This window comes from Colletotrichum costaricense, assembly GCF_030867565.1.
Source record: "Colletotrichum costaricense strain IMI 309622 chromosome Unknown Scaffold_21.1, whole genome shotgun sequence".
Lineage (NCBI taxonomy): Eukaryota > Fungi > Ascomycota > Sordariomycetes > Glomerellales > Glomerellaceae > Colletotrichum > Colletotrichum costaricense.
This window is the reverse complement of record NW_026848250.1, coordinates 772,037-790,667: the sequence shown is the minus strand read 5'-3', so window position 1 is coordinate 790,667 and position 18,631 is coordinate 772,037. Positions and strand designations below refer to the sequence as shown.

Sequence of the window (18,631 nt, the reverse complement as noted above, 5' to 3'; positions counted from 1 at the left end):
GGAGGCTCCCGTCCTGATTGATGTGGCAGGAGAAGGAATGATCCGGAGTGCATTGCAGAACGAGGTACATGCGCCACGGTACCTACCGTGGTACATAGGTACATGACAAAGCATGCGACGATTTTGGCGCGATGTGAATGGCGGGCGGGACCCTTCTATGGAACCGAAAACCCCATGTGCCCCGTGCGCTTCGTCCAGTCAGGGCGCGGCAAAGTGCCCAGTTTTTCCGGGTCCTATTTCAAGCCAATCAAATATGGCTGTTCCTGTTAAACTCACAGCCCGCCTGCTCTTTCGTCCGCTGCGACTGGACGGCACGGCACCGCGGAAAGTCGACGTGCACCAAGTGGGAAGGACCTACCTGGACGTGGGACGTGATGGAGGGTGTACCTTGGTACCCGGCAAGCAGCAGCAGGAGCAGCAGCAGCGCAGCAGAATGAGCAACCGCGCTCTTGCATCTCCGAAAGAAAAAAGAGGCGGCAACAGCCCAGCCGGAGCCTCAGGTACATCTCATTTTGTACCTTTTTTTCCATGCCTCTTGCTGGTCGCCGCTGATGCATCCCATACAAAGCTCCCCATGCTAATATCCCGTCCACCCCAATTCAACTCACTCACACGAACCCTTCCCCGAGTCTCCAAATCCATTCATTCCTCCACAGGTATTCCCGACACAACCCACGCGCGAAGCCCACGCAGACTCCGCCCCGTGAGAACAAGTCCCGATATCCTGCGAACAGCTTAAAGCCGATATATTCACGACTCGACTTCACTGCCACCTCCCCTGCTCTCCCACGTGCAGCATATTCGTGCCCCCTCCACACTCCTCTCAAGAGAGTACGACAACGGCGCCGCGCGCAGTCGGGGGCTGTGGCTTCTTCCGCTGATGATGAAAATACCGACACGCTCGGGAACCTACTCGTGATACCCTGAACTCTGCGACGGGGAAACGGCACATTCGACATGGAGAGGAAGAGGAAGTTGCCCGCCAGGGCTGCGGCGCGTGTCGAACACGTCGCAAAGAAGCGCACCGTCACCCCTCCCGAGCCCCGATCAGTTACGCCAGTCCCAGTGCCAGTCGAGGAACCACCACCGCCGCCCCCTTCGCTCCCAAAGTCCATTCAGGCCGGGAAGCCGCTTCCGACCGTCGAGGATGCCCAACCCGATGACCTCCCCGCGAAGGAGTATCAGTCATTTCAAGAGAGGTAAGACCGTATGCCCTGAGATCTAGCCGTCGGATTGGCCGTGGCTTGTGGATGCACATAACTGACCTTTGGCCCATAGTGGTGTTCTTGCCGAATCGCTGAGCCGGTCGCGACACAAATGGCTGGCCGAGGGACTATTCGAGAAGTACTGGACGAAACCTGGACGAAAGAAAAACGCAACCGAAGACCCCAAGAATCCACCCAAAGATACCATGAGCAAGATTGGGCCCTGCACAATCACGATCGAGCCACACGTTTTCGATGTCACCCTTTGGGCGATCAAGGACCCCAAACCTCCCGCACCCACCACGCAAGCTACCTTTCGGCCCATTTTGCAATATGGTCCTCCCAATGGAGCTATGCCCCCTCCACCTTCACCAGCAAATCCGAACCCAAGTCCTGCACTCGGTCCCAACGAGTCGAAGCCGACGCCTTCCGCCCAGAGTCCGGCTCCTCCGTCACCTGCTCCTCAGCAGCCACCGTCCAGGCCGCCCTCGTCGGCTGCGAATGAGCCACCCAAAGTGATGCCCTCACCGCGCACTTTGGAGCCTATGCGGACCGCCAGTGCGACGCCACCTCCGCCACGGCCGGTAGCTCCATTGGTCCCGGCGGTTGCGGCACCAGTTCCAGGGACGCCATCACATCCCGTTCCTCCTTTGGCTGCGGCACCTTCAGCACCAAACTCACGACCGTCGAGCTCAACGCCGACACCAGCTCCGGGGGCTGCAAAACCGCCGGCGGCAAAACCACAAGGGACCGATCCCATCATTATGACGCTGGCCGAGAAGGCATCTGAGGACCCTCATCTACGAGACTTGATGAAACGGGTCGCCGCTGGTGAAGCAAAGCCGGATGAACTAAGCAACTTTCAAAAGATCATTGATCAAATCACGGCGGAGTATAAGAAGAAAGGGGGGCAACAGGGTCCTTCAGCGGACAGGCTATTGGTTGACGGGAGGACAGTCAAGTATTTTGCCGACGAGGTACGGACGATTCTGGATATCGTACTCGCTACGAATCCGAAGCAAAAGTCGTCAGAACTCCTGCCTCCGCGCGGAAGCGACCCTTTGGTTGTGGCCTTGGTGAGAGCGGCTCTGGACGCGAAACCGTTGCAGAATATGATCCGACGGATAGCCGACAACAAGCCTGGCTTCACCGACGCCACTGACCTCAAAGCATCTCTCGACAAGTTGCACAAGGAACTCAAGAGTGCGCAGAACACCCCGACGCCTCAAACCCCGACGACACAGGCTGCCATCAACGGCACCGCGAACGGCCATCCCGTCAAACCAGCGGCCGCTGCGCCTGCTCCTTCACCGGCCCCGACTCCAGCAGCCCCACAAATACAGCATCCCCCTCAGCAAGCCCTTCGGTCAAAGGGCCCTCCGCCACCTGCGAGGCCTGAGATCTCAGGCGTCTGCCTCGACTTTGCTGGTGGAAATGGCGATCGTTACCTGTTTCCAAAATACAGCATTCTCGAGTATCTGCCCGGCGGACAGCAGGCTATCGCATCGTTCCTCATTGTTCGCAAGGGCAGTCAGCTAGAGTATGGAGGCGATGCCAAGCTCGATTACTACCAGCCTGTCACCGTTCGGCTGTACGCTCAATCAGCTCGTCACCTCGAGTACTTGCAGAGAGCAGTGGCACCCCAGGAAGAAGTCATGAGGTACATGGACGATGTGATGGACAATATGACGAGGGCGGAATACGTCCTTCTCGCCATGCGCTTGCCACGTGGGGAGCAAGAACCCAACAGCGAGCAAAATGGCAAAGATACCCCTGGCCTGAGCGGCCAAATAGCGAGACCAGAGTCAACAGCACCAGAGCACCCGGCTCCCAAGCAGCAGTCAGTGCAATGGGGACCTGTGACGTCCAAATTCGTTCGGAGTTTCAACAAGAAATGGTTTGAAGAATGGAAGAGAACCGAAAAGACAGCGGGCAAGAAGCCCTCTTCGGCAGATGAGGTGTTTCAAGAGTCCTGCGAGGCCGTTGGCCGCGATCCTCTGGACAAGGACATAGAATACGAGAAGATGATTGAGCTCTTGGCGGCTAAGGACTCCGAGTCATCATCTTCTTGAACTCGACGCAGCTAGAAAGCGCACCATGTATTACCTAGACGACACACCACAGCGAGCGACCGGCGGCCGGGGGCCTCGAGTGAGGAGAGTAGGTGTCGTACTGAGCATTTGGGTCAGGTCCGTTTGTTCGCGTTGCATAAGGCACGGGATGGCCATCTTTCCGCACTGCTGTTGTTGCTACTTTGTTGTTCACGTTACTGTACAGAGCAAAGGATTGGGATCTGATTCTGTTTTTGATTGGGAAAAGGGAATTGGAGTGGCCTATCACAAGAGGGGAATGCCTCTCCCACATACTATTTTTCCATCTTTATTCCAATTTGGTGTTTGAGAGTGTTGAAAGGCCTCGGGCGTGAGGCTGGGATGTGGTGTGGCTCGACTCATTTTTATTATTACCCCCAAAACCCCCGCTTCGATGGAGTTGTGGGACGGAGAGAGGCAGTGGTCAGAGATGTATGTGAGCATTGTAAGCATTGGCATGCCTCACTGCTGCTTATCTGATCAGAAAATAAAGAATATCACAAGTACACATGCTGTTCTGGGCTCGTATTGATGATTCGTCTCGGTAGAGATGTACCCAAGCCAACCCACCCAGGCATTTTCCAGCCAGCCCTCAGGAATTGAGATTATGTGAATCCTGCTGAAGGTACCTTAGTTCTGAGCCTCGGAATGCCTTTTCCTTTTCCTGATCCTTCTTGCTTTTCGCATACAATACCTTATGCTAGTACCTTCCCACGGTCAGGGCTTCCCTTCCATCTCAGTTCCTACTCACCCTCTTTCCGTGTCTACCTACTAGTAACTACCTTGCCATAGAGTTCCTTCCTTCCACTTCATTTCCCACCTCAAGCGCCTTCCCTCTCAACCATCTCCTTATCTGTAGTCAAGCCTCCTCAACTCCCAGCAATCCGGGTATTTAAGTCCGTTGGTTGGATGGTCCACCGAAGCTTCATTGCTGACTTTCGGGTGTAGGTGGGCTAGAGGTTCAATACTGGCTCGGTTTGCTTTTGTTTTTTTCGACTTTTGGCTATCTTGTGAGGAGTGGTCTGGCCCTCTCAGATGGGACGCCTTTTATGAAAGGACACGCACATATAGCTTACGTGGTAGGTAGGCATGAGAAGACAGATGACCTTCTCCTTTCTGCAGGCGCCCGACCTCGGTAGGAGACTTGACGATAGATACATTGATGAATAGATGAATGAGATTCATATCCAGCCTGCGACACCCTCTCTATGCTTGACTCAAGAGAGTTGTGACACACTCTCAAAGTACAGTTGGCAAGAGGAGGATTAGAGTCTACAAGAATACGTGCCAAGTATCACTGCGTTTATGCCAGAGACCTGGAAGTCATCCACTCAGGGGTTGCAGTCATCACTATCCCTTTCATGACTATATGATCGGGCCACCGCATATTGAATAGAGTAGTCTAAAAAGGCACACCGGTTGTTCACGAGCTGTTTAGCGGACTCACTAGATCCAGCTTTCCTTCGAGATTTCCAGACTCTATCTAAGCTGTTGAACATAAGTGGCTCCCTTGAAAAACCCCCGTCTTCTGTGACACAAGATCCCGAAAGCCGAAGGCGCGCCATCGATGAGGGAATATTTGTGATTCCATGGTATTCTTCTATATGGGTGATGATATTTCCTTTCCGTATTGGTATTAGTCTCTTGGTTCTTCAAACTCGAACAAAACCATTCCACTCGGATTTCACCACATCGTATAGCAAAAGCGTAGAGACACGTTCGCTTCGCTCTGGTCTCTTCGTGCCCTGGAATGATGTATCATGGACAAACAGGAAGAAATACTCTCCAACGCCGGAAACGTGGTTACCCCGCGGAAAGAAAACGTTAGTTCTGACGACGACAGGAAATATTGAAACTCACAGTCACGGGCCGTCGACATATGGTCGATGGCTTAGGGGAGGCGTCTGAGGTTTTGGACAGCACATGCTTGACTTTGGACACTCAGAAGCCGTGTAGATTCGTACTTGATTGTTCTCTGTTCCTTGAGGTGCCGCATTAGAGTAGGGCGACCCGGGAAGAAGCGCCATCTCTCGAGTAGAGTTTCATCATCAGCTTCTCTCGGTAAACTGTCCCTCCAGGTCAACGCACAACCGGGCATCACGCACAATCCAATCCGGCCCGGAACTCAATCCACAAGACGACGTAGTCTGTAGATAATTCAGGATATCTATCCAACAGAGATGCCATGATGATCTATATAACAAACGGGCCCCCTCATAATCCTCCTCTCCAATTCCCTCATCATCACACTCGTTTCCATATCCTCAACCCAATCCTTCAAGATGAAATCCCAACTCCTCCTCCCAGCAGCACTGCTGACTCTCACCCACGCCGCCACAATCCCAGAATCCGCAAAACCAATCATAGTCCCAGACTCAACCCTCGACGCTGCCATCCGCGAACCCCTCAAAAACTTCATCACCGGCCCCGTCCACGGCATAGACCCCTCCGCCTTCTTCCCCGCCACCGCCCTCTCCGAGAACGACGAGTACAAGCTCGCCGCCGCGGGTGAGGTAGCCTGGGCCGCCATCGAACTCGAGGCCTCGGCCGCCCTCGCTGGTTCTGTTTCTGCCTCTGATGAGGGTGAGAGCCTCCGCGATGCCGCGACGGTGGCGGTGAACTCCATTGCGAGGAGCGGTGTCGCCCCTCCTCCGCCGCCTCCTCATCCTCCTCACTCGGATCCCCCGCATCGGGAGCCCCATGGGCATCATGAGGGTATCTCCAGAGAGCAGCTTTGTGAATATTACAAGGGGATTGCGTGGAAGACTGGGGACTTGCAGACTGCTGTGTATCAGTGGCAGTATGAATATGTTCCTTGGCTCGTCCACAACAAGGGACCTTATATCGTAAGTTTTCTCTCTGCCGTCCTTCGTGTTATGACCTTGACTACCTCCTCAACTCTCTCCCACTCCCTTGACCTCATCATTTCCTTTCTGAAGAACTCACTCATCCCCACCTCAGGTTGTTCTAGACGGCCTCCGTCACATCGAATGGGTCCTCTGGAAGATTGAACAAGCCCTCGTCAACGCACACTTCCACTACGAAGATGAATTCGACATCCTCAAATGCTACCAAGACGTAAGCCGCTTTCCCCCCTTCCCCCCTCCTAATCCATCCCCATCACAAGTATTCACAAAACGCAGTTCTCCGGCCGCGAACTCCAAATCACCCACGTCCCAACGACGGCCCCCGCCCTACCCACCCAAACAACAGCAAACATGACAATCGGCCTCCCAACAAACACAATGGCCCACCGTCCCCGCGCCATCGACGAGCAGCTCGTCACCACCACAGTCACAATCCAACCCGCCAGACCCACCACACCGCCGCCGCCACCAGGACATCCCGAGAACAACAATGACAGACCCGAGGAGGCTGGCAACTCGTGGCCTCATCTCCCCTGGCGCCGCGACCACCCGTCCATGAAGAAGCTCCTTCGCCTCATCACGGCCAAGGCCCCCGTGTCAAAGTACCAGTCGTACGCGAACCACAGGATTTACAACGTCCTGAAGCAGCTCGAGTATACCGCGTTGGTGAGTGAGGCTCCTATTCCAGTTTCTGCTTTGAGTCACTACTGCGAAGTATCTGTGGAATGATGGGGACGCTGGGATGCTGATCACGTGTACCATCATTACTAGGCCTCTGCCAGTGCCTTGCGCAGCAAGTTGAGAGATCCGCACCACCAGTCTCTGCTAGACTACGATATCTGGAAGGGGCAGGGCATCAACCACGCCTTCGAGGTGGCTATCGCAGCGTATGAGGTCAAATGAATGACGATTCAGACGTCGCTCGTCCGCTCTCTCGAGGCTTGTCGTTTCATCGCCAGCAAGGCGACTTCACAGGCTTCACTGGGTCTCTTTAAGGGTGGTGGTGGTGAATGGTGGCTGAAGGCAACATAACGCTCAAGTTTTGGACATGATTACAATTGGAAGGACTTATCATCAACAGGAATCGTGAACTGAAAAATCATCGTTGTCGGGGATAGTCTGTGGGAATCCTATGCTACAAAACCAATAAACACTTAATCTAGAGCACCCTGAAACTTATGACTTGTTGTCCCAGTAGTAGCAATGCACATGAAGGGTAATTGGGAGAACAACTCGTGCGAGACTCAAATCATGGAGCCACCACTCTGGTTGTTGCCCACGAGACCAGCCATTTCAAGCAGCGCACGATCAGCCTCAATGTCACCAGAGCCCAAATTGATCTTCCGCCGAGCTTCCGCCTCACGATGCTCCCAAGCCCAGTGCTCCGCCTGCACCTTGGCCTCCTCGTCCCCTCCGCAACCCCAGACTTCCAGGCTCTCAATCTCGAACCGATCTTGAAAGTCAAACTTTCGCGTCGTGCTCGTTTGGAATGCGCCGCCACCAGTGGTCCAGTCGTGGGTGAACACTCCAAACTCGAAAGAGTCGTCGAGTAGCAAGGAGACGGCGCCGAGAGACAGCATGGTCTGCCTCCGGTGAGCTTGCGTCTGTCGGGGATGGGGACATCCGACGCCGAGCATAGGTCGATTAGTAGGCGCCTTGGTGAAGGCGATGTAGTCCGAGTTGTATTTGGAAGCTGGGAACACATCGTGGACGGGCTCCAGCTGGAAAAGCACTGTGTCTCGCTCGCCAAAGCATTCCTTGGCAGTGTGCTTCCATGGTTGACTAACATAAACGCCGAAGGTCAGGCGCTCTCCCTTGCCGCTGTTCGGGAAGCGACGTGGAGGGATGGAGGCAGCAAAATTTGACTCCTGACTGCCGTGAGGCGCGTCATTCAGCCGAGTGCCGCGTACCAGAAGGATGGTGGGTGCTCGCCAATTGAAGACTTTGCTCTCGAAGCTTCCCGTGGAGAAGCCGTCTTCGTTGCCGGAGTACAGAAGCCGTAGTCTTCTGAACAGGTCGGATCCTGGGAGGAAGAAGGATAGTTGTGAGAGGACATTTAGGTTGAGAATCTCCGCAGTGTCTTGCAGCAAAGGTTGCACGACTTCCTCCGGCTGCTTTTCGGCGGCTACGGGGTCTTCACCCTTGTGTTTTGTGAAATCCAAGTTCTTGGAGAAGAGGAAGTGCTCAAATAGGGGGCTGAACCCATTGAAGAGGTTCGGGAAGCAAACAGGGAGCACTCGGTTGAAGTGACCAAACTTGATACCAGGGGCTTTTTCGACATTCAAGAAGGCAGCCAGAATGTTCTCTGCGGTAGCGCGCAGGCTTTCCAGTTCGTCGCCCGTGACCCGAGTGGAGTACATTGACAGACTCTCCTGGGGACTCAGCGGTGCAATCAGGATCAGTAGCATCAGCAGCTTGCGGAAGTTATCCGCGGGTATCATGGCCCCTTGCATCTTTGGCGCATCACCCTGCCAAACGGCATCGTGGATATCGAGAAGCTCAAAGGCTGCAATCTCGAGATCGTCGTCGTCTTCCTCGGGTTCGTCCACAGGTTCGTCGACTGCGAAGCCAACCGCATGACTTGAGGCCTTGGGTTCGTTTGGCGGCGCCTCTTTAGAGTCCTCAGCAGCAGCTGCTGCTTCAGATGCCCTGCGATCGTGTACTGCGAGACTCTTGAAGAGGAGCTTGGCCCTATCCGTAGCTCCCTTGGCCAGAACCCGTTTGTGTCTCTGCGTCATGATAACGATGACCATGATCATCTGATCGATACCGAGGACCGCGGGAGCATCCTGCAAGAAGGGGAAGGCGCCGATGTAGGACACCATCTGAAATATTACAGGCGAGACGTGGAGGATATCGGGTATTTCGAGGAACCGTGCGAGTGTGTCTTCCTTCAAGTAACGGATATCGCCTTGGTTATCTGCCAAGCTTTTGAAGACATCTTTGAACGAATATAGCTCGAGCGAGGTGAAGCACTTTTCGGCAAACCGAGTGGCCTGTTGTAATCGATGGTCAGCGTAAGTACTATACAGATGATGGGTTGATCTGGTTCAAGGACGAAGGGTGCAGTGGGGTTTTGGTGGGTAGTGCACCCGGCGACTTACGAGTTCACGAGTGAGCTCCTCGTGCGTCGCCTGCCGCGAGTTCTCGTCAGACAGGGCTTGTCCCATGATGAGCTTTGTGTTTCGGTTCAAGAGGCATCGAAGTCGAGGTTTAGAATTGTACAGTATGCTGTGGCGCAATCATCACTAGCCATGGCCATGTCGAAAGAGGAGGAGGAAGGAGAGAGAGGGAGAAGTAGGAGGAGCATGGATGCGAAGGTTGATGACGGAAGGCCCAATGTCTGGGGTGCATCCTCCATCAGGAGACAAAGCGACGGGCGGCGTTAGCACAGCTCAGCGCCTAGACTTTCAGCGGGTGTCAGACCAGTGCGGGTCTCCCGTCGTTCCCCAGCAGTGGAGGAACCCCGCTAACGTCACTGTCACTGGCCCGAGCTCCCTGCCCCTCCATGCGAGTTTTAGTCATCAAATGCAGCACACAGCTCACCTCAGTTGACTTACACTTGCGGATGCCTGCTCTCTCACCTTGGCATATCAATAGTGTCGGTCGATGACTATCATAGGGAATGACAAAAGCCAAGTCCTCCTACAGCCTGCACTCAAGATTCTAGTGTAAGTATGTTCAGCTCCTCGGCAAATGTCCCGTCGCAACTAATGAGAGGAATGGGACCAAACTGATGCATATGCCTTGAGAATGGAATAGGCTGAAGGATACACAAATCTCGAAGTTTCTCAGTAATCGAATGAGTATTGCGAGACACAGCTCAAGTAGGCTGGATCTTTTTTGATTCACCTATTCAACCTTGTCTCTGCAGCTCGAGCCCGCCCCCGTCGCGCCGGCAGCTTTGCTTCGTCGCCTAATGTCGCAATTTTCCAAAGCACTATACGGAAAGAGATAAGTCTTGGACTAGTTGCACTCATTCAATATCGCGCCCAATTCCGTAAGTGACTCCAGCTTCCCGGGGCATATAATGTTGGTGGCTCAGTCGCCGGGCATGCCGTTATCGTCGCAGCAATGGTAGAACATGTAGTTGGCGCATCCTTGGACTGGTCAAAAGAGCGACGCCCATCTTCGCAGCCGCTTTGGCGTCGCTCTTTTAACCATGGAAGTGTATTTAATGCTGCAATAAGTTGTGCTATTCGTTCATCAAGGGACCAAATTGTGAGGAAGCACCCACTTGACTCGGTCTCTACCTAGGATGCTGGACAAGTTGGTGTTGCATGGCTGTATAGACTCAGGCACGGCAACCTGAATTACATTGGTTCTCTTACAAAAGAGGTGTATACTTTCTTGCGTACTTGTTCAGATCTCCAAGACCTGGCGGGCAGGTTCCGTCTTTAGACACTAAGGTAGTAGCGATGTGTTGTGACAATATACACCGAGGAGCCCTTGAGAAATGCGTTCAAATAACATCCCAAAGTTTATCAGAGTTTGGCCCTCTAACGAAATGCTTATCTTCGGTCCAGATAACCTCAGATTTCTAGACCGCCCACAAACGCACAGAGTCACGTAGCCGGGTTGTAAGTCCAAAACTAAGAGAGCTAGGTTCCGTTGCTCCCGCCTCACGGCCATGCTGTCGGTGCTGAGGCCGTCGTGGAGCTTGCACGGAGTCAACCATGACCCCGCCGGAATGCCCCATAACAGCCGGTCAACTGCAGCGTGCGTGCTGATTTATGCCGCTCGTTTCTGAGGATAGGTATACGAGGACTGGCCTGCCAAGTGACAGGTCAGCTTCGCCAAGGCTGATCACATCTCCTGCCTTTGTCAAGATATTAGATAACCATTCAATTCAACCCAGATGCGCCGCCGGCCGCCCCCGGTTTTATATACGACGGAGCGGAGTCTTCAATGAGACAATGTGCTCGTCCTAAGCGTCGATGCCAATGCCAGTACTGTACAGTGTAGCCGTGATGTGATACAAATCAGAGTGTCGATCTTGCCCTGGTCCATCCTTATTTCTTGGGCTCTTCTGATGACCCATCCGACGACGATGGCTTTCTGCCGTAAATCTCGCCAATGGCACCAAGCGAGCTCTTAGGGTTCTCCTTCTTCTGCGGCTTCTCCTCAACCGGCGTCTCACCCGCAGCAGCATCGCCGTCCTCAGACTTCTTCCACGCCGACAAGCCCAGCGCACCGAGCACGCCCCCGGTCTTGCCTTGCTCTCCCTCAGCTGGCGTATCTTCACCGGCGTTCTTGGCATCGAGCCTCGCCCTTCTCTGCAGCATCCTTGCCTTGAGCGCCTTCTCCTCCTCGTCGCGGGCCTCGAGCTCGCGGATCCAGCGCTGGCGCTGCTCCTCGGCGTCCTTGGCCTCCTTGATCTTGCGCAGCTCGGCGGTGCGTTCGCGGTCCTTGTTGTAGTAGATGCTACCGGCGAGCATGGCGAAGACGGTGAAGCCCTGGGCGGCGACACGGGCGCGGAACATCTTGTTGGCTTGTCTGGCATCGCCGCGGCGGGTGGCGCGCCAAGCGTTGACGAAGGCGAAGACGGTCAGACCACATCCTGTGGTTGCGACACTGGTTAGAATGGCTAGATGCAGCAGGTTTCCGGGGGAGAGAGGGGCAGTGGTGAGAGCAATTGCTTACCGAGGGGGATCAGAGGCTCCTCCTTGAGCTTGCGGAAGGCCTTGTGAAGAACGCGCTCATCGTAGAATTCGCTGCGGGTCGCGTGCGTGGGTTAGCAAACCTCCAATTCCTGGACTATTGATGATGTGCAGCTCCCGTAGAGCCCGACAGTGGGGGGCGGGCTAGCTTACTTGTTCTCGTCAAAAGACGATGGCATAGGTTGATCGAGCAACGAGGGTTTTCCGTCTGGACCGGGCATCTTGGCGGTTTGCAATTGGCGTTATGGTGGTTGAAGAAGTCGCAATCGTGGAGTTGGGAATTGGTCGTGCGATTATTCCCCCAGGGTGCAGTAGTCGGCGAGTTCGATGATGAAATGGACTCCGAGACCCTCCTAACTTTCGGGGACTGGCTGCGCGGCGCCCAGAGCTTCGACCCTTGAGCAGATTTGCGGCAAATCCCGGCCGGCGCGGTGTGGCTTAAGTTGCTCTCTCTTCAGCCACATTTTGTGCAGCTCGGATTCTTATCAAAATGTGTATTAGGTATCGCGCTGTTATCGGATAAGATAGCGTGACGCACAGTCCATGCCCGATAAGACACCCCGGTCTGCAGTGTCAGCGATGTCGCCCTCAACTCCCAGCGTGATGGACACTGACAGCAGGGGGAGCACGACGCCCTTGCTGACGCTACAGCAGGTACAAGGGTGCGTTAGCCAATCCCCAGCGCCAAAGAAGCTGCTGACAGGGCGTGGACGGCAGCGCTGGCCAACACACCGCAAGAAAAACCGTCTGATGTTCTACCCCGCGAGCCCGACTTGCGCTCCGATATCTGCCCCACTATGAACAAATTTCCAGTTTAATTCAGGCCGGTCTGGTCCCGTTGATTAGGTTGTTGGGGCCCGCCGTTCGTGACTCTTTCTTGGACGATTCCTCTGCTTCTGTCCCGGTCTTAGTGACTCCTCTTCTTCTCACAAACACCTTTCCCAAGACATCAGTACAATGTCAGAGAACGCAGAGCCCCCCGTTGTCGCCGTCATGACCAACGGAACACTCAATGGCGTCAATGGCGACCACCCGCCGCGCCCAAGAACACCGCAGCCCGCCGGAATGTCCTTGACTGAGTACAGCGCCAACCCGTCCACGCCGCCAGAGGAGAGAAGGAGCCGCATCAAGGGTGTTGTTCCCGAGGACTTTCTGCTGCCTGATGGCCACCCAGACGTGAGAATAATCCCCAATGGCAATGCTAATGGCTCAATTGGGACCACCGCTAAACATTTGTGTGCGCGTCTAGTACCTCCGAATGATCGCCGCCGCGACGTCCCGCGTCTACGAAGCCTGCAAGGTCACACCGCTCCAGCCCGCCGTCAACCTCAGCAACCGACTCGAGTGCAATGTTCTACTCAAGCGCGAGGACCAGCAGCCCGTCTTCAGCTTCAAGCTGCGCGGCGCCTACAACAAGATGGCCCACCTCGACCCCGCCGTTAGCTGGAAGGGCGTCGTCTGTTGCTCCGCCGGTAACCACGCTCAGGGCGTCGCCTATTCGGCCCGCAAGCTCAAAATTCCCGCGACCATCGTCATGCCCGAAGCCACACCTAGCATCAAGCATCTGAACGTTGCGCGCCTGGGCGGACACGTCGTCTTGCACGGTGCCGACTTCGATGCCGCCAAGGAGGAGTGCGGCCGGAGAGCGGCGCAGGACGGCCTGATCAACATCCCGCCATTTGACGACCCGTACGTCATTGCGGGCCAGGGAACCATTGGTATGGAGCTGTTCGGCCAGATCAACATGTCCAAGCTCGATGCCATCTTTTGCTGTGTCGGAGGTGGTGGCCTCATCTCCGGAATCGGTGTCTACGTGAAGCGCATGGCGCCCCATGTTAAGATCATTGGTGTTGAGACCTACGACGCCAACGCTCTGGTCCAGTCCTTGGCCAAGGGAGAGCGAGTGGTGTTGGACAGCGTCGGCCTCTTTGCAGACGGTGCCGCCGTCAAGACCGTCGGCGAGGAGACGTTCCGCCTCTGCAAGGACGTTGTGGATGAGGTCATCCAAGTCACCACGGACGAGGTCTGCGCTGCCATCAAGGACATGTACGACGACACTCGCGCCGGTCTCGAGCCCGCCGGCGCCCTTTCCATTGCCGGCCTCAAGAAATACGTCGCTCAGAACCCGAGCGATCGCCGCAAGACCATGGTGGCTGTCACCTCTGGCGCCAACATGAACTTTGACAGGCTGCGTTTCGTCGCTGAGCGCGCCACCCTTGGTGAGGGTAAGGAGGCCCTGCTGGCGGTCAGCATTCCCGAGAAGCCCGGCGCCTTCTCCAACCTCATCACCAGCATCATGCCCCACTCGGTGACCGAGTTCTCATACCGCTACGCGACCGACGAAGTCGCCAACGTTCTTATTGGTATTTCCCTGACAGCCCCTGCATCGCAAAGAACGCAGGAGCTGCAGATGCTCTTGGAGCGCATTCGGTCGCACGGCATGTCGGTGACGGATCTCTCGGGCGACGAGCTCGCCAAGAGCCACATCCGGTACCTCGTCGGTGGTCGCTCCAACGTGCCCAACGAGCGCCTGTACATGTTCAACTTCCCTGAGCGGCCCGGCGCTTTGGAGAAATTCCTCATGACCCTGCGTCCCAAGTTCAATATTAGTCTGTTTAACTACCGTAACTACGGTGGTGACACGGGTAAGATCTTGGCGGGCATTCTCTGCCCCGACAACGAGGTTGATCAATTGGAGACGTTCTTGACCGAGATTGGATACCCGTGGGAGGACTGCACCCAGTCGGCCGTCTTCAAGACTTTCCTTCGTAGTTAGAGGAATGAAGGCTTGGAAAACCCGTTTACTCGGTTGATTTTCGTACGGCGCTGGGAGTTTTTGTAGATATTTGGGTGACAGAAAACGGAACATTGGGAGATATCACGCATGCCTGTGCAACTCGGGGAAGAAGAAAAGCCGCCTCTTGTAGATAGACTATTCAAACTCAATTGAGGATATTTACATGACCTATTTTGTTTGCTTGCATGTCGACTGTACTTCGCTGCACACAACTTTCAAAATAATGTCATCCCATCATCGGTACCTTTTCATCCGATACCGCAGCTGGGCGATAAGAGCTCTGGTGCCGATAAGCGCACGGACATCGACACCACGTGATGAACGCCAAGCCGTCGAAAATGCTCCAACTGAGGCCATCCAGGCCCCCTTCACCACCAGAGCAGTCGGCATCGTGAAGCTCCACGCCTCACCACGAAATACGGACCTCGTAGCTCCGGATAGCTCCCAATAGACAAGTCTCGTGCTCCAGCACCCATCAGACTTCCAACTCACCAGAGCCCAAGCTCCCGACTTCCACCTTGTCCGACCTTTCCTCTCTCACAATCCGCCCGACGACACATCGACCAGGAAAATCGAGAAAAGACTACACAATGGCTTCCTCCCTCGCCGCCTCCCTCAGGGCCCTGACCCTCAGCACCGCCCGCGCAACGATCCCCCGCGCCGCCAGCTCCGCTGTCACAACCACGGCGACGCGCGCCCTCTCGACGGCGATCCTGACGAAGCAGCCGGCGCAAAAGAGCGAGTCGATGCTCGCGCAGGTCGGAAAGAGCGCCTCGGGCGTGGTGAATGCCTTGGTGCAGCAGACGAGGGGGATGAAGGTGCACAGCTCCGTTAAGAAGAGGTGTGAGCACTGCAAGGTAAGCCTATGCTTTTTCCATGTTTATGGGGGAGGGGGAAGGCCGTTGGGGGATGGGCTAGGTTGATTCGGGGGGGGGGGGGGTGGAATTGAGGATATCCAGATGGACGACCAGAGGAGGATTCGCATTGTGAAGCTGAGCTTTGGCATGGACATTTTGCTAACTTCATGCGCCACAGATTGTTAGACGCAAGGCGGGCAAGAGACATAACGGATACTTGTACGTCATCTGCAAGGCGAACCCCAGACACAAGCAACGCCAATCTTGAGAGATTCTTCGGTTCTGGGTTCAGAGAGGGAGACTATCAACGAAGTGGTGTGTATGAAAACCTTGTACCATACAGAGAGGAGGGACCGGGGAAGCTCAGAGAAATGGAGCATCGGGCGAGCGACAGCACGTGAGGATGTTGCGACTGTAGACAAGTTTTGAGAGACGTCCATGGGATCGATACCATTGCCCCACTGGAGTTTTTAGAAAGATCCCCCTCCATCACGGGGCACCTTGCAAGCTATAGAAGCAAATTGCAGCGAGGGTTAGACCTTTTGTGGTGTGTATTATACAAAGATCCTTTTTACTGGTTTTACAATGATGAGAACTTTACATTCCGTCGACGTATCGTTCCATGCCCTGCCACTCCGTCTTACCTGTTGAGATGAGATAGCGGATGTGTCCCTGGAGCATAGTATTGTCAGTCCCGTAAGAAGGAGAGGTAAAGGGGCAGGGGACGTGGGAGCTTACAAGGTCCGTCACATCTCGGTGACGTTCGAACTCATCGCGGGCGTACCGTCTCGACTCAGCGCGGGTGTTTGGGTCGGCGATGCGCCGTGTGCCGCGGATGATTTCGCGGTAGAGGGATATGACGCGGGATCTCTGGAGGAACTATGGAAAGTGTGAGCATGTGCTTATACATTTTTCCACAGTCATTGATTGAAACTCTTGGCCGCTATTCTCATATGAAGAGCTGCAAAAGTGACATGAAGAGAGAGTATGATGGCAATGGTTCTTACATGATCCAGGCTCAAGGCCTTCTTCCCGAGCCGCGACCTTGCTGGCCGGGTAGAGTAGCTGCGGGCAATTGACCACAGGGGGTTTTTGAAGGGCATTAGGGCCAAGGGATGGGAGGCTCCGACTACATCTGCGAATTGGGTGTGAGATTGAATACGTTTCGGCTCAAGTAGACGTTGATGTTTCTCACTTACCAATATCAAATGAGACTGCTGCGCTTTCATGCTTTCAAAGCCAATTGGTGCTCTGGGCTGTAGTGTGGAAACTTTTTGGAGTGGATGAGGTCAGGACGGGGAAACTTCGGGACTTGAAGCCAGTGCTCAGCAAGGGTCTCGGTGACGGGAGACAGAGGTCTGTGGAATTGGGTTGTCACTTTACACCGAGTCCTCGTCCCCAAATTAGGAGTTAAAGATTGCATAGCTTGACTTTTCCTTCGTTCTCTCTTCGCTTGGACTTGTAGATACGCCACGAGACTTTCATATTTTCCCCGTCTCCAACCTGAAGATGGCACCACCCCGCAAGCGCCGCAGGGCCCCAACGAACCCCATCGAGGCAGCGAACCGCAAATCCGATGCCGAGTTTATCAGGGACCATCTCCAGCCCAGGTTCGTCTCACATCCACGCAGGCATATCTCAAGATAGCTCCGAACCTCTCACGGGTGCTCACATCTCACACAACGATGCCAGCTCCGAGTGGACGAATTGGACGCACCCCAAGAGCGGCACATCGTACACCCTCTCACTCAAGTCCCCGGCGCAGCTCGCACAGAGTGAGCTGAAAGCGTGCTTCGATCTCATCGACTACACCAGTGGAGCCGATTACCGCGCTTCAAAAGATGGGTGGCGGCCGGCGCATAAGATGAGGGAGATGAAGAGTGAAGGATTGCGATATATCCTCGTCAAAAAGTCGGGTTCATCAGCACCTGATGCAGCTACCGCTGGTAATGACGAGAGTGAGGTGTGCGGAAATGCTGCGGAGGACAAGATTTGTGGGTTCACGAGTCTTATGCCTACCTTTGAGGAGGGTGAGGCTGTGGTATACTGCTATGAGATCCACCTCCTAGAGGAATTACGAGGGTGAGTTTTAGGACGTTTCCTACGTGTTTTCTTGCACGAAGGATGAGCCCGGGGGAGGGTAATCGGCGCGGGACCGGTAGGCGGGGGGCTCAGCCCATCGCGCTGTCAGCACCATCATGGAGGAGGATCGGGATCTCATGCCGGCAGCGCACACTTCCAACTGTCAATGCCGCGAAGAGAAGCTAACTAGAACACGATGCAGCACGGGCGTGGGTCGTACACTTATGGATTACCTCGTAAAAGTGGCGGAGAGCATTCCCATAATTGGAAAGGTGACGTTGACATGCTTCATCGCCAACGCAGATGCCCGCGCGTTCTATGAGAAGCTTGGCTTCGAGATTGATGCGCTGTCGCCTGTGGAGAGAAAGTTGAGATTCGGCAAGGTGTTTGTGCCGGATTATGTCATCATGAGTAAGAGGGTTCGTGATAAGAAGAAGGGTGAGGGGAAGTTAGATCTGGATGAGGGTGGTGCGGTGAATGAAGACGCGTGATGTGTATTTTGAGTCCATATGCCGGAGATTGCTCCGACATCAAGAACCATCCATCTTCGGTGACGGACTGTGTACATAGGCAAACCCGATGTAGATTCATAAGTACTAGACAGCATCGAGCGTTACGGGATGGAGAGATGCTATATCGTCGCGTATCACTGACTGCCCATTTTGACAAGCAATGTACCCAATGGTCTAGCAGTGAAGCAAGTCAGCTTAGGGCAATGTCAGGCCATGAATAGAAGCTGAAGCCCACTTGACAAAGCCCCATCGGAAGTCTCACTCCTTTCCTTGGGACCCTTCAAAATGGTAAGATGAGATGGAATGACAGGGGTCAGAGAGTGTAACCACAGGAACTTGCAAGGGACTTAAAAAAGGGGACCACTGCAGGGACAGCCTGGAAATCCCAACCTAAAATCGGGGGACCTTTTCCACCCATTCGTCGGAATTATCGCAGCTATTGGATCCGAGTGCAGTGAGCTGGAGGAGCTGAGCTGAGCCTTGCCTTGAACAACTCACCCTTCTGCTCAAGTTCTCACGCACCTTTCTCCACGACTCATGTTCGATCACCACGGTTAGGAT

General features: G+C 54.7%; 8 protein-coding genes across 8 annotated transcripts; 5 read left to right on the top strand and 3 right to left on the bottom strand.

Annotated features, from left to right (window-relative positions):
- Positions 1–957: 957 nt before the first annotated feature.
- Positions 958–3,277, top strand: CCOS01_14793 (uncharacterized protein; the record flags this gene model as incomplete). The annotated part of the gene is made up of 2 exons (XM_060462936.1): positions 958–1,199; positions 1,279–3,277. The coding sequence occupies 2 exons, from the start codon at positions 958–960 to the stop codon at positions 3,275–3,277; spliced, it is 2,241 nt and encodes a 746-aa protein (XP_060306767.1).
- A 2,300-nt stretch (positions 3,278–5,577) lies between these two features.
- Positions 5,578–7,065, top strand: CCOS01_14792 (uncharacterized protein; the record flags this gene model as incomplete). The annotated part of the gene is made up of 4 exons (XM_060462935.1): positions 5,578–6,141; positions 6,257–6,373; positions 6,439–6,828; positions 6,934–7,065. The coding sequence occupies 4 exons, from the start codon at positions 5,578–5,580 to the stop codon at positions 7,063–7,065; spliced, it is 1,203 nt and encodes a 400-aa protein (XP_060306766.1).
- A 341-nt stretch (positions 7,066–7,406) lies between these two features.
- On the bottom strand, positions 7,407–9,332 carry CCOS01_14791 (uncharacterized protein; the record flags this gene model as incomplete). The annotated part of the gene is made up of 2 exons (XM_060462934.1): positions 7,407–9,158; positions 9,267–9,332. 2 exons carry the CDS (start codon positions 9,330–9,332, stop codon positions 7,407–7,409), a joined length of 1,818 nt encoding a protein of 605 aa, XP_060306765.1.
- Positions 9,333–11,174: 1,842 nt separating this feature from the next.
- Positions 11,175–12,043, bottom strand: CCOS01_14790 (uncharacterized protein; the record flags this gene model as incomplete). Its single annotated transcript, XM_060462933.1, has 3 exons — positions 11,175–11,722; positions 11,806–11,876; positions 11,976–12,043. The coding sequence occupies 3 exons, from the start codon at positions 12,041–12,043 to the stop codon at positions 11,175–11,177; spliced, it is 687 nt and encodes a 228-aa protein (XP_060306764.1).
- Positions 12,044–12,779: 736 nt separating this feature from the next.
- Positions 12,780–14,598, top strand: CCOS01_14789 (threonine ammonia-lyase; the record flags this gene model as incomplete). Its single annotated transcript, XM_060462932.1, has 2 exons — positions 12,780–12,998; positions 13,072–14,598. 2 exons carry the CDS (start codon positions 12,780–12,782, stop codon positions 14,596–14,598), a joined length of 1,746 nt encoding a protein of 581 aa, XP_060306763.1.
- A 611-nt stretch (positions 14,599–15,209) lies between these two features.
- Positions 15,210–15,744, top strand: CCOS01_14788 (ribosomal protein L36; the record flags this gene model as incomplete). Its single annotated transcript, XM_060462931.1, has 2 exons — positions 15,210–15,476; positions 15,655–15,744. 2 exons carry the CDS (start codon positions 15,210–15,212, stop codon positions 15,742–15,744), a joined length of 357 nt encoding a protein of 118 aa, XP_060306762.1.
- Positions 15,745–16,073: 329 nt separating this feature from the next.
- On the bottom strand, positions 16,074–16,705 carry CCOS01_14787 (complex 1 protein; the record flags this gene model as incomplete). Its single annotated transcript, XM_060462930.1, has 3 exons — positions 16,074–16,148; positions 16,215–16,355; positions 16,484–16,705. The coding sequence occupies 3 exons, from the start codon at positions 16,703–16,705 to the stop codon at positions 16,074–16,076; spliced, it is 438 nt and encodes a 145-aa protein (XP_060306761.1).
- A 280-nt stretch (positions 16,706–16,985) lies between these two features.
- Positions 16,986–18,049, top strand: CCOS01_14786 (acetyltransferase; the record flags this gene model as incomplete). Its single annotated transcript, XM_060462929.1, has 3 exons — positions 16,986–17,086; positions 17,169–17,558; positions 17,761–18,049. 3 exons carry the CDS (start codon positions 16,986–16,988, stop codon positions 18,047–18,049), a joined length of 780 nt encoding a protein of 259 aa, XP_060306760.1.
- Between the last annotated feature and the right edge of the window lie 582 nt (positions 18,050–18,631).